This window comes from Syngnathoides biaculeatus, chromosome 2 (genome assembly GCF_019802595.1).
Source record: "Syngnathoides biaculeatus isolate LvHL_M chromosome 2, ASM1980259v1, whole genome shotgun sequence".
Lineage (NCBI taxonomy): Eukaryota > Metazoa > Chordata > Actinopteri > Syngnathiformes > Syngnathidae > Syngnathoides > Syngnathoides biaculeatus.
In genome coordinates this window covers 2,062,986-2,077,952 of record NC_084641.1, presented here as the reverse complement: position 1 = coordinate 2,077,952, position 14,967 = coordinate 2,062,986, and the positions used below count along the sequence as shown (strand labels likewise).

Genomic DNA, 14,967 nt, shown 5'->3' with positions numbered 1-14,967 from the left:
GAATTCCATTATTAAGAAGATGGATCAATTATGAAACCATAAAACATTTATTAAATTCATTACCTTAACTTTGGATTGTTATATATCTGCATGTGCACAATTCCCAAGTGTGTCAGCTGAAATTTAGGAAAGCGAGAAAGATTGTTTCACTTAAATGACCTTCAAACCCAAGTTCCAGTGAAGCTGGGATATTGAATATAACCGTATAAAAACATTAATATACTGTACCACGTTTCCGTTTAACAGCAAGAAGCATTTGGGAACTGAGGACACTAATTGTTGAAGCTTTGCAAGTGCAATTTGTTACCTCCCTTGCTTGATATACAACTTTAGTTGCTCACCAGTCCGGGGTCCCTGTTGTCGTATTTTGTGGTTCATAATGTGTCCACACACATTTTCAGTCGGAGACAGGTCTGGACTGCTCTTACTGTCGCTATTTGTTCTTGTTTAGGATCCTTAGTTAGACTAAATGAAGTCTTCGTCTAAATTCCTTGTAATCCCAAATTGTATCTGATAGTATGGAAATGTTTTTAACATTAACAACAATGTTCAGTTTTTGTTTTGCCTTTTACTGTATGTTGCTAAATATGCACAATCATCTCTGTGCTTGATCGATTCTCAATGCTGCTCTTGCAAATATGTTTTGTGAGCACATCTTCAGGTTTGGGTATGTGCATGTATGTGTTAATCTGTTGTGGTTCAGGATGCATGCTCGTCTAGCTCCAGGTGATAGATCCTATCAGGACAAAATGGCACGGGCAACAAATTAGATTTTTCCGGGAGAGTCCAGTCAAAGGAAGGCAGGCAGAAAATAAACAACCACAGATGGTGCTAAACCATTTACATGTTTTAGCTTTACCTTTGTCTCCATTCTCTTATTATTATTATTTTTTATCATTTAAGGTACCTTTCCACATTTCCATGCTTTTTTCCAATGTATGCTTCATGGACACATGTAGCTGATCTGAGTTGGCAAATAGGATTGTCAATACGGAGTTTGGAAATTTCCCATCAATTCTAGTGGCAGTTTAAAAGAAGGGCACAAACATTTTTGCCTGTATGAGGTGTACACAGAAACGCCCCAACAACAACAAAAAAAAAAAACAACAACACAAAACAAATCTGAATCTGTGCACAGTGTACAAGTTCATCTCAAGACTATCAATGATTCCTGGAAAAAATGTTCTGTCAATGTCCGAAAGCAGAATTTGAGCCAAAGGGATCAAATTAAGACAAATAGTTGCATAAATATTAAACAAGACATTATTTAAACGGTTTAATTTTTGATACATTTCTGTATTCCTTTGTCAGTTTTTAATTATTTTGGAAACCATTTCAGGTTTTTGTTTCTTTAACACAACGGTGATTGAAACTGAAAAATGTCGATAGCCACTCCTCTCAAATACTGAATTCAATTTTGGAAACACTTTAATCCTTACTAGAAGATTTGCTTTGTCTCACTTATATAATTGTCTCTTTTTTTTATTATTACTGATATTTCTTTTGAATCTGTTGCCACTGGGAGATGAATGTGCCTTTTTGATGTGACTAATTTTTTTGCACTCAGTGATAAGATGGATGGAGTCCAGTCATACTGTGAGTCGCTTTGTGTGTCGTCTCCGGGAGAGTGCGTAAAACGCCCGTAGATATAAGGACTCAGTTGGTTAATGGGTCCTTTCAAGCCCTCTTCCTGGATGCAGAATGCCTGATAATTGTTCATCTCAGGGGATTGTGAGTGTGAAGTAAATGTTCTGAGAGCTAAGCGATGGAGGGATGGAGCTGGTCTATAGTCATTTAACACCAACATAAAATAAGCTTCAAACTGATCCATCAAAACTGGATGCAATGACCTTGCCTGCAGTGTGAGTGGTTTAGATACACCCACAACAAAACAGCAGCAGGAACAACAAAAACACTTATTTTATTTCCACGGAAGTGTTAATTTCATTCCTAAAATGAAAATTGCCATTCATGACAAATGGAACTGAATCCTGTAAGAGGCAGATTCCCAACAGAGGTCTGATCTAAAAATGCAGCTTTTATTGAGGGGGAAAAAAAGGCTTGATATGTCTGGTGGCGGTGGCACGGTGCAGCAACTGGTTTGAGCGTTGGCTTCACAGTTCTGAGGATGGGTGTTCAAATCCCAGGCCTGCCCATGTGGAGTTTTCTTTGGGTACTCCGGTTTCCTCACACATCCTCAAAACATTTATTAATTAGAGACTGTATTATCCCTGGTCTGATTGTGAGAGATTGTTTCCATGTGCCCTACGATTGGCTGACAAACAGTTCAGGGTGTACCCTGCCTCCTGCACGATGATAGCTGGGATAGGCTCCAGCACCTCCGTGACCCTTATGAGGAGAAGCGCCTCAGATAATGGAGAAAGTGTAGTGGCATTTGATTAGCTGCAAGGGGCATATATACGTTGATCCAGGATATGATGAAGACAGAAAAAAAATGAAAGAGAAACTTGGAAATGTGGAAAACGGAAGAAAGGCTGTATGACTTAAATGAATGGAGACTTTACTCCTTATCAGGTGCTATCATTTTTCCACTTCATGGCCAACCTTCCTCATTTTCTCACCTACCGTGGAATTATTAGTCATGAATGCACAATGGGAGTCCAAGGCAAGTCCTCTCTCTTCATCTCACATTCTATGCAATTTCCCTCTGCCTATATTAGCAAAATGCTCATCTGTCAGTTCTAGCTTGCACGCTTGCAGCTGTCCTCAAAAATCCCTCTCTCTTTTGTCTGATTTCTCTCTCTCGCTCTCCCTCATCGCTGTTGTTTCCTCTTTTTCTTTTTTTTTTAGTGTATGTGGCGCTCCAGAGATTCAATTTCCGTGCAGGCGCTCAGCCCTGTCCGTCACCGTGGTTTTATCTCCCAGTCTCTTTGTCAATTCCGCCTCTTTATCTCTCGGTGCCACCTGCCGAGGGATAAGGGGTGCACCTGTAAATATGTGTCTTTTAGAAGTAATGTTTCAGTGAAAGTGTGTGTTACAGTTATGGTTTTGATCTGAAAAGGGGGCGATGGTATGACAAAGCACTACTTGTTAGCTTGTGTGTGTGTCTTTATGAAATGGTTGTTTGTATTTTGCTTTGTTTGTGTGTTTCCATTATAGTCAGGTGTTTCTTCAAATTTGTATCTTTTTACTTCAACAAGGTAATCCCTGTGTAGTTGTTGGCATTGTGTTTTTTTAGTATGCTCGCTGAATATCATAACAGTCAACCAATTGTGTCAGAGATAGAGGAGGTATACAATATATCCTAAAAGCGTCTTAGTTTTCACCACCACTGTTGCATAGACATTAAAAATGCACTGCCTATATTTGTATGCCAACACATGCTTACAAGGAACCAGCAATCACTGTGTTATCCAAGTTAAAGTGGAGCTCTTGTAACACTGTTTGAAGTTGAGCCGTACTCTATGCACTTCAAAAGCCTCCATTTTCAGCACTATTCGTCCTTTAGTGGCACATTTTCTACTATCAGTCCGTCCCTCCTAATATCCTTTTTTCCTGTGGAAATCATGCCTGTGTAGTCTTCGACCTGATTACCAGTGGCGAGCAGGGGACATGTCCATGGTGATATGTGAAAAATAAAAGCACACACATACGACTTCAAATGTAATTTCTTTTTCCTAGAATTTGACATTTTAATTATTACAGCAGGCACCAGAATTATTTAATACATTCATTCATTTGTCTTCTGTACTGGGGTCATAGGTGTGCTGGAGCCTATCGCAGCTATCTTCGGGCAAGAGGCAGGGTAAACTCTGAACTGGTCAGTGGGCAGGGCTCGTGTAAACAAACAACCACACCCACTCATATTCACATCACTTACAGATTAATAGTGATATAAAGTTGTATTTCTTGTACTGTATTTCCTATCAGAAGACACACCAAGTACTTTCTTCCCTGTCTCTCTGATCACCTTGGCTGTAATAGTCCAGTCTTCCGGGAGCTCCTCCTGTCCACCGAGAGCCTGTCTCACCTCTTTCTGAAAGGCCATGCAACATTTTTCCTTTCTCAGCTTCCATTTCATGGTTCTCTGCCCTACCTTTGTCTTCCTAATCTTCCTCCCCATCGCCAGTCATCTTACACACCACCATCCTATGCTGTCGAGCTACACTCTCCCCTACCACTACTTTACAGTCAGTAATCTCCTTCAGATTACATCATCTGCACAAAATTTAATCCACCTACATGCTTCTACCGCCGCCTCCCTATGAACCTGCCTCTTCTGGAATAAAAGTGCCATTTCCATCCTTTTTGCAAAGTCCACCACCATCTTTTCCTCAAAGTTCCTTTCCTGGATGCCGTACTTACCCATCACTTCTTCATTGCCCCTGTTTCCTTCACCAACATGTCCATTACAATCTGCACCAATCACAACTGTCTGTGTCTGGGATGCTCAGAACTACTTCATCTAGTTCCTTCCAGAATTTAACTTTAGGTCACATCCTACCTGTGGAGCATAGCCACAAATCACATTATAAATAACACCCTCAATTTCAAGTTTCAGCCTCGTCACTCGATGTAATACTCTTTTTACCTCCAAGACATACGTAGCTAGCTCTTTCCTTAAAACCTCGATTCTCGACCACAATCTGTTGCAGAAGGCGGTTTGAGAAGTGATTTGTTCAAAAACCAAATCGATATTTCCCATTAAAATTAATGGAAAAAGAAATAATGCGTTCCAAGCCTTGAAAAAAATTGGCTTTTCAAAGCATTTTTAAGCTTTTCCTGATAATAAACTGCTTAGTAGGAATATGTGTATAGTTTAAACATGTTATACATATATATATATATATATATATATATATATATATATATATATATATATATTTAAGAAATATATATTTTTTGCTTAAAATGTATGCTTTAATAGTAGAGTAGGCTAAGCTGGGAGTGCATTGCGACTTGGCCCCCAGGCTTGTATTTTTTTTTCTTAACAAAAGTGCAGAATAACTTTAAACAAGCAATATTTTACAATAAGTAACATAGAAAAACATTAACTCGTAATTCGAGTTAACGAAATCATTTAAACAAAAGAGAAATGCAGAAATGCTAATGGTACAGAGCATTATTAAAATTCACAAGAAACAAGCAATGCAAAACGATAAACTACTGTATCAAATCTCTTCTTTGGGGGTGACTCGTCCCCCTGGAAGTTCTTTTCTTTTCCAAAAGAAACTTTTTAGTGTCACTTCTTTGGAGCTATGATTGGGGGTTAATAATCCTCAATGGGAAGAAAAAACAGGCAGTAAATGTAGGTACAGGGACACGTCTATGTGCAGAGGCTGCGTTATACACAATAACAAAGCACATCATAGGTCAGCTGGTCAGGTGGCGCATGTTATGTTATTTCTGACTTTTTTGGCGGCGTGGGAATTCACAACAAAGCGTGTCATGGGTCAGCTGGTCGGGCCACTCACATTATGTTATTTCCGGGTTTTGTTGGGGGTGTTCGAGTACCGATTTTCGTTCGAAAATAGAAACAAAACAAATCTCGAAATTTTCATTCAAAAAGTGATTTGTTCGAGAACGGGGACGTTCAAGAACAGAGTATTCACTGTACTCCGTGGTAAAATTATTTAAACCCTGCTCCTAAACCTCTGGCTTTAGTACCTGTCCATCTACTCTCTTGGATACACAATATATTAACCTTTCTCCTAATCATCAAGTGACCCAACTCCTGAGCTTTTCCTGCCGTTGTCCCAACATTCAAAGTCCCTACACTCAGTTGTAAGCTCTGTGGATTCCTCGTCTTCTTCTGCCGACGAAGCCGTTTTCCTCTTCTTCTTTGTCTTTGACCCACACTAGCTAAATTTCCACCGACGCCCTGCAGGTTAATGATGCTGAGGGCGGGTGTTGTTAAGCCCGGCCACGACTGATCCAGTATGGGATTCTTTAGAAGAACGCCAATATTTGTTTGGAAATATGTTAAGATCCCTTCCTGACGCAACCCTCTGCATTCAACCTGGGTTGGGACCGGCATACAGACTGCACTGGCTTGTGCTCCCATAGGGCTGCATTCTGTACTGTATTTGCAAATATGGTTTATAAATACAGTATGCTTGGAATTGAACTCCTCCCACACCCAAGTTTTTTCCTGAGCAACCACGAAAGCTGCAACCAGCTCTGTCTGCTGGGACCCATCAGCTGCCTCCAGAGTACTACAGCCCCATAAGGGCAACTGAGATTCCTTCTTCAGCTTGACAGCATCCCTCACCACAGGTGTCCACCAACAGGTTTGGGAATTGTTGGCACAAGAAGAAGTGCGGCCATTGCACAGGTTTGCCCAGCTCAACATGTTTGCTCCCGCATCGTAAAGTCTGTCAAAGGTGACAATTAAAACCCCTTATGACAGGGGTCTTTGCCATACTTTCTCTGCAGACAATGAGAATAATTTTGACTGCCACCTCTCTCTCTTCACCCGAGTGTCCGACAAATATGTCTGCAAGTCCAATGTGACCACTACAAGGTCAATCATTGTGGCCATGGATGTCCTGGCCCAAAGTGCATGTTATGGACAATCTGTGACGAACACAGAGGTCCATAACAAAGCATCACTTTGGTTCTGATAGAGTTGGCCGTTCTACCGATCACACCCTTCCAGATCTCACTCTCATTGTCCAGCTGGAGCGCTCTCCGGCACAAAAGAAGAGGGTGGTAACGGTCTTGTCTACTGGGGTGAACCCCAACGTACAGGCACCAAGCTGCAGAATTTAAGTCCCTTCACAACTGCTCAGAAAGGCTGTTTGGACCATTTATACAAGAATAGCATGGGTAAGGCATTCCAGAGTACTGGAGCGTGAATAGAAAATGCTGTAGAACCCCCAGACTTCTTTTTGGCCTTCAAAAGAGTTATTAAAATGCCAGCTGGTTGCAATATAAGTTTCGAAACAGAACATACAGTACCCCAAGACAGCAAGGTAGGAAGGTGCTTAGCCATGTAATATTTTACATGGTAAGTGACAAAACCTTAAAATTGCTTCTCTAGTGGACCGTTAATTTGCATTTGACGTGAGAGAGTTGAGAAAAATGTAACATTGAAATTGTTTTGCTGAGTCACTTTGGGTAGTGTTTCTTTTGTCTAAACCCAGAGTGGTGTTGTTAAAGTAAGGCTGTTTCAAGAAGAGTTCTAGATCACCACAGTAAGCTAATGGCTCCAAGAAGATTTTGACTTGTTCATTTCTATTTGGGACAGAAGCAATAAGGGTGCGGTATTACTCTGCAAGACAACTTCTGGTCTGCAAATGTCACATCCTGAAGTTTCCTCTTGGCCCTCACTAGATGCTGATCATTGTGTTGTCCTGTCTCTAGAACACTTATGTTTGAAATGAGTATGTTAGCCAGCAGTTAAAAACAAACACGACAGTGATTTCTTTCTTGGGTCAATTTTTTTTTTTTAAGATGAATGAAAATTTTCTGGAAGAATGGAAGGTAAATGTAGTCATGAGTGGTGGAAAAGATGCATGTGAAGTTAAGAAAAAAAAACTTAGTCATAGTTTTAAGGAAAGATGTAATGCAGGACATGGGTTTTCTCTATTCACGTTTGTTTTGTTTCTGTTCCACCGCTATCCTTTTGTCCCATTGGCTCTCAGTCAATGCCAATGTGCCAAGTGCAGGAAGCAAAGTGAAACAGAGCCCTTTTCCATTTTGTTGAGGCTGCAACTCTCTACTGGGAGCGCTAGCAATATTAATTGCTTTCCCCAGTCCTATTGAGGAGCTAAACAGTGCTGATCCCGATGCAACTCAGCCATGCACCGTAAGCCAAACATCAAACTTATAGTGAAAGATCGAGCCAACTGAGCCTGATCCAGCTGAGGTTTAGCCTGCATTTATTATTCTTCCAGTGCAGGAAGATATATGTTTTCAAAAACAATGAGACAATCAAGTTGACGGCTGAAAAGGGGGTCCTCATTTGAATTTCAAAAGTGTAAACAATCAAAATCCTTTATCAGGCAAATTTTAATCACAGCTTGTCACATAATGAAAGGTGCTAAATGAATGCAAAATGTCAGATGAATTTACCTGACTTGGGACGGGAGTGTGTTGAAAATTATGATATGGGGGAAAAAAAGGAAATCATTGAAGGGATAGTAATGGCTTCAGGTTAGAAAATTATACAGTAACTCCTGTGAAATAATGATTGATGCCAAGGAGGCTTCTGTTTTAAGCCACTGCAAAACACATTTCCATGAAAGTTTATGGAGGGTTGGTACTGTGGATATTTTTTTTTTTAAATATAAAAGTGTCAACAATATTTCTGAGGAATGGTGTATGTATAGTGAACACATTTTGATGTCCACTTTCAACATTTTCTTGTGGTTTTCTGAGAATAATGTGTAATATGCATGCTCTGAACATGTAAAACGTGACGCATGTGTGACATTATTTTGGGATGGAAGCTGTGCCTGATTGGCCCCAATCAGATGAGGACTAAGGTCTGTCTGTGCTTGTGTGTGTGTGTGTTTGATAAAAAAGTGCAATTCATGGTTGCCCTGTATTTTGAATTTGACACTGAATTTGTCACACACTGTAGCTTGTTTCTTTTTTTTATTTTAAATTTAGATTTCACATTTTTTTAATGAAAAAAATATATTTTTTAATTCAGGCAGTGGTATAGAAGCATGGGTCAGTAGAATGCAAGCAGGTCATGCAGCAGGTGATAAATCCCATAAAATGTGGGATGCAGAAAGATGTGATGTTAAAGGTGAAGGGGTGAAATAACTTGAAAGAATCTGGAAGTGGGAGAAAACATGAACAATATGTACTCTTCACTCCTGTAAATTTTATTCCCACCCTATGACAAGGATAAGCTCTGTGTTTGTGTTTAGGTGTGTGCTGACTTGTAGTGAGTGGACACAGTTGTGTTGTATGTCAGTGTGTGTTTTTATGCTGATGGCGAATTGTACAATAAGTTCTTTTTAAAATATACTTGTCCAACATTGTACTATTTTGTTAAACGCAAGGAAGAAAATGTTCCTCAAGTTATTCAGTGAAGTTTCAAGCTTGGTGAACGTCTTTATAAAAGTGATACCCACACACATGCACACACACACACACATAGTCAACACTATTTACATTCAGTCACGCATACAGTGACATTTTCAAAAATGGCAGCAGAATAGAGAATCTCTTAAAAGGCTAATATTTTAAAACATCAGAAAAAGGGGAAAGGCAGTCAACCAGGCACACACACACACACACCACACACACACACACACATGCACACCCATCCTCACACCACCCACTCGCACAAAAGTCTAGTTTTAAGTATTTCTATTGACACGGACTTCACAGGTGGCGCCTGACATTTTGCAGTTAGTGTGAATCTAAGTGTTCAGACCTTTGGAGAAAGTGACTTTCGTATTCCATTCTCTCCCTCCCCTTGCTACACTGTCCTAATCTTTATGTGTTCTAAAGGCATTGTTTCCCGGCTCTCAGGCACATGCACAACCCACCTCTCTATCCCCATATGGGGAAGTGTTTAGTGTGTGCTTTTAGGGTTTAAAAAAGAAAAGTTTAAGGTTGTCAGAAATAGTGCTGAATAAACATAGAAATGAATAAATATACAGTGTCTGCATCACCGACAGAATAATATGAAGCATTATTCAAACGGCAGGTGTGTTGCTGTGGTGGAAAAATGATTGGCCACCATTGGATTAGCACCTTTGCTTCTCAAATCAGACTGCGAGTGATAGCATAACACACAAATGCAAACACGGCACAGGTGAAGATGGGAAATTGCAATCGTTTTACCAATGAAGTCATTTGAATGGAAATGTGAAATGAAAGCGCATCACTAAAAGTCCCAGAAGTCACCAAAGCCAGCGGTGAAGCATGGACAGCCAGGGTAGCGGCTGCATGTCTATAATCCTTCAATTATCTATAAGTAGACATTAGCGGCTACGGGTTGTTAGGGTGAGTGTTGACATGTGTAAAACAGCATCACGTAAAGAGTGAGTTTGTTTTATAACTTCCACTGATTTGGCTTTAGCCATCACTTCAGTTGCCAAACCAGTTAGGAAAATAGCCTTTTTTACAAGATGGCCAAATATCTGCCAGCTTTATGTTTGTCCTGATGGTTTTCGGTATTGATTTACCAAGAACGGGTGTGTAGAGTTGTAAACTTTGTACAACATTAAATGAAATCCAATGTGGCAAAGGAAGCTGAAGTAAAAAATCCAATATAGAATTCCAGTGCACTGGCTGTATTCGCAATAGAAAATATTTTTCAGAGCAATAACTTTATAGCTTTTTGAATAGTATGACATCCAAAATGTTAACGGTAGTAGGGGTCAATGTTTAGTAATGCTCATTTGGTACAATCAACATCACTTGTCATAATATTTCCTTTTCATTTTTATTGCTCATTATTATTCTTCAAATCCTGGTGTTGTGCCCCATTTTCATTGTATCTGCTCTTACAAAAACATTATTCTATTCTATTCTATTCTATTCTATTCTATTCTATTCTATTCTATTCTAATCTAGCCTAGCCTAGCCTAGCCTAGCCTAGCCTAGCCTAGCCTAGCCTAGCCTAGCCTATCTTAGTCTAGTCTAGTCTAGTCTAGTCGTAGCAAGCAGACAGTCTTCCTTGATTTTAGTGTCATTTCTTTCTGCTCTGACACCGTCCTGTTTTCTACATCACCAGAGACTTGTTGTGGCGGCAGAGGAAGCCCACCTACAACACGAAGAGGATCCAGACCTGCAGGTGAGCATGCACACTTGCTGTCATCAACACAAGGGCAATAGCAACATTGCTTCTTCTGTTAACTGGTCAGTCAAAATAATATATTTTAAGTATCAAAGAAGACCATGAAGACAGTGGCAAAGAGAAGATTGTGAATATTCTTCTACAGGATTTAGTTTTTTTCTTCTTTGCTCCTGTGCATCTCTCATTAATTCCATTTTGCAGTAAATGTATCAGCTTGTACCTGTCATCTAATCAGGTGCTCACACTTCCCCAGAAGTTACCATGCCAACAGATGAACAGAATTAGATACAAAGCTGCATGATTTAAAATCTAAAGGTGCCATGTTATTATACATACTGTTTTGCATCCATCCATTTTGTGAGGGGTGTTGTTGAATATTGAGCAGCAGAATGAACATGAAAGCATGTAACCATTTTTTATTTGTCCGACGAGATGTGTTGATGAGAGACTATATAAAACGAAAACAGTAAAAGCTCATTCTGCAAGCGTTTCAGACTAAAGTGTGCAATTACTTCTATCGTAGAATTTTTGAAACCTGAGATCCTTGTCAGGCATGCAGCATATCACAAAAATCTCTACTGAATCAAGTAAGTAGGTCTGATGTATGAGTACCCTTTTGCCAGAGGGCGTTAGCACTGTACATGCACCCCCAAATTTAAGATGTCCCTTCTACCGATGTTATGTACGTATACGTATATTAGGTTACTGTTGAAATCAGTACAGTCTCACCAGGTGAAACCTTCTTTTCGGATTTCCTCCATTAGTTTCGCTTGGTTCCCACTTTCTTTTTAAAAGCAGCAGAGCAACTTTGGAATTTTGGGGATGCACTCTGTGGAGTGGCAGTACCAGAAATAAATCCCCACAAGACGCTGAATGCGATCAACACAATTCTCAGGGTGCATTCGCAAATGCACTTCTGCACTGCTCTGCGACTCTCTGGACTGTTCGGAAACTCAAAACATTGTTGAGATGTGCTTGTGTCGTCAACGCGCATTCTTCGAGAAGAGTTAGGGGGTCAGATTGAATTCCCCAGCACACCCTCAGTGAGCAACGAAATGTTTACATATACTGTATATAAATTCATAATATTATACATTACATTACATCACATTGAAATAAAAGTACACGTTTTTCACTTCCTCAAAGTACCGGTGTACAGTCATACAAACTTATACGTACAACGTTTGATGAATTTAATGGGGGGTAAAAAATGGAAATTATACATCCGAAATCTTGGTATGTATGATACAACTCGAGCATTTAATCCATACGTGAATAATCTGCCTCTGTCTTTATTTTGGATTCTCTTTGCATTCAGGAGGCATCGTGTAACCTCGGACATTTAACTCTGTCAGGCGCTCACACAAATCCTAACCTTCATCCTCTTGTGCTCAGGCACAATCATCTTAACTAAGAATTACTGAAGATGAAATTATACGTGGGAGGGAACTCATCAGTTTTCTCAGAGAAGAATAAATTATTCAGAATGTTTTTTTGCTGGTAGAATGTTCATAAATCTTAAATTGTGTTTAGGTTTACAGCTCTTTAATAACTATCCAAACATCTATTGCTCCCCTCACCGTTCTGCTCCAAATCAATTTGAGCAGCTTTAATTTGTAGAGTGCAATTTGGCTTTATATGTTTGCGTATGTGCGAGAGCTGGCGGTGGGGAAAAAAAATTAAATAGCAATGTATGTGTGTGGTTGTATGCTCCTGTCATGATTTTATTTATTTTTTTGTCGACAGCACACATCTCAGTTGGGAGTTTAGAAACGTAGGAGGAGACGCAGCAGGAAGTTGAGGTTTAAATGTGATGCAAAGCCGACTTGGGAGTAGTTGCTACTCCACAACTTTTGGAGTCTGGGGAAGTGCTCAGTGAATTTGTGTTAATGCTGTCAGCCGTTCAAGGTGTCAGAGCGACTGCCATGTTATTTTCTGTTCATGCTATGGTCTATTTATTGAAACTACTTGGAGTGGCGGTGTTCTAAATTTCAATCACTTAATAGGTGTTCTCTTTGTGCTCCCAAGTCGAGTATTGTTGGTCACATGGTTCTGTTTTGTATGGTAAGTCCTTTTATCAGAAATTAACGTATGGGCTTTTTGTGTACAAAGTATTGTTTTATTGTGTTTCAATTTGTGGGAGAAAAAAAAAGCAATGGGGGTATCACAGAGCTTTTAGCCTCAAGGGTAAATACTGTATACACACACACACACACACACACACACACAACACACACACACACAACACACACACACACACACACACACACACACACACACACGCACGCACGCACAAGGACACACACACCCACACGAGTATACATAGCCACACAATTAGGTAGTGGGAAATAGTAGTGGAGGCTATACTCAGGACAGATCTTTTGCTATTTTTTTTTAATTGCCCCACTCACGAAATCACCCACAAACACCGTAGCAATATCACAAAATGTGGATTTAAACATTTTACTACTAGACAGCTGGTGAAAAATATCCTTCTCCTGCTTCTTCTTTACCTTTCGGCTTGTCCCGTTAGGGGTCGCCACAGCGCGTCATCATTTTCCATTTAAGACTACCTTGTGCATCCTCCTCTCTAACACCCACTGTCCTCATGTCCTCCCTCACAACATCCATCAACCTTTGGTCTTCCTTTCGCTCTTTTCCCTGGCAGCTCCATCCTCAGCAACCTTCTACCAATATACTCACTCTCTTGGCTCTGCACATGAAATTGTAATAAAACTCTGACTATCCCTTTTAAATGTCTTCTATATTGTATAGAATTGGTTTTCTTCCTTATACGGTCAATATTTTGTGACATAATAATAATACACAAACTCCAAATTGCAAATGGTGCTCCAATATAACAGTTAAAGCAAATAACGCTGGGACGGTCCAAAGCACCCCAATTTAAAGTAACACCCGAATTTCTGACCATAATCAGAAGGAAGACATTTTGTTCTACCGTGACACTAAAGTAACAAATATTTGTGAGTTGTACTGTCGTCGTGGATTGTAATTAATCTGCAGCACCGACATGGGAGGGGGAGGGCATCGGGTTGAATCTGTGATTGATCCACTACCTCGGACACACTTAATGTTATGATGTGATGCAGGTCAACAAGTTTAGTACAGCTGAATTTCAATTGCCTATTTTTTTCTTTCACTTGAGAACGTAACTGAAAAATCCTGTGGGTATATATTTGTTCACGTATTTCTGCACCTGCAAAGACTCACATACATGCGTGCCTAAATGCCCACAGCTCTAGCGGTGTTATTTCTGATATTGCTTTCTATTGCAGACCACGGTAAATACATGGTAATTATCACCAGCTGGGTTAAAAATACCCATCCACCCTGTAGGGTGAAACCTCCTCCATCACGATTTAGGGTGTATTTGTGTGTTTTTTGGCTATTGGATACATATTTGGCTGGCAGGGGTTTGCTTGGAATTTCCTTATCTATCCATTCCAGAGCTCTTCTGCTTCCAAGAGAAATTGGCACGGTAATCTGCTCTGATTTCCCTCCCTCGCTCTTTTACCCGCAATGCTCTTGTACTGTAAATAGGAAAGCGTAGAGCAGTCTGCCATGCCCCGTGGAGCCAATGAAGTCCATCCACGGAAGACAGAGAGAAACAACCGATAGCAGAACCTAGTGCTGCTTCCTGCAGATGGAGTTGGGAATATAAACGTCATATTTTTGTCACTACCAAAGGAGGGCATAGAAGAAGCCACATGCTTGTAGATGTGCCAGTTTGTTTGTTTTCCATTATCAAAGCATATTTGACTTGTACTTGTGCTGTGACTTGAGCAGAGCAACCCATTGTCAGACGTATACGCTTTCAATGACAATGATTACTTCTGTTATTCGAATCGACAGTACTGTCTATATACTGTTGTGTTCTTCTTGGTTGCCTCAGTAACTTATTATCTTGAAGTAGCACTGTAATGTAACTTCCTCCAAAACGAAATATCAATTACAATCAATTACAAAAATTAATTAATATCATTGAAATGAGCAAAAAAATGAAGTGAATCCTCCCAAAAATCTGTGCAATTCGATCAGTTTTCATCTCATTTGGCAGTATCACAGACAAGTACAGAAAACTTTGTGTATAATTGTTATAGGATTCCAAAGGATATCATACTCAGCTGGTAAAGCGTTGGCCTCACAGTTCTGAGGTCCCGGGTTCAATCCCGGAGCTGCTTGTGTGGAGTTTGCATGTTCTCCCCATGCCAGTGTGGGTT

At 40.0% G+C, this 14,967-nt stretch overlaps 1 protein-coding gene across 2 annotated transcripts in view; it reads left to right on the top strand.

Annotated features, from left to right (window-relative positions):
* cacna2d3a (calcium channel, voltage-dependent, alpha 2/delta subunit 3a) overlaps positions 1–14,967 on the top strand; it is a 101,390-nt gene that overhangs the window by 20,786 nt on the left and 65,637 nt on the right. For both annotated transcript variants that reach the window (XM_061812428.1, XM_061812419.1), the window contains exon 4: positions 10,664–10,723. In XM_061812428.1, the coding sequence (XP_061668412.1) occupies positions 10,664–10,723 (60 nt within the window). The remainder of the gene's footprint in view (positions 1–10,663; positions 10,724–14,967) is intronic.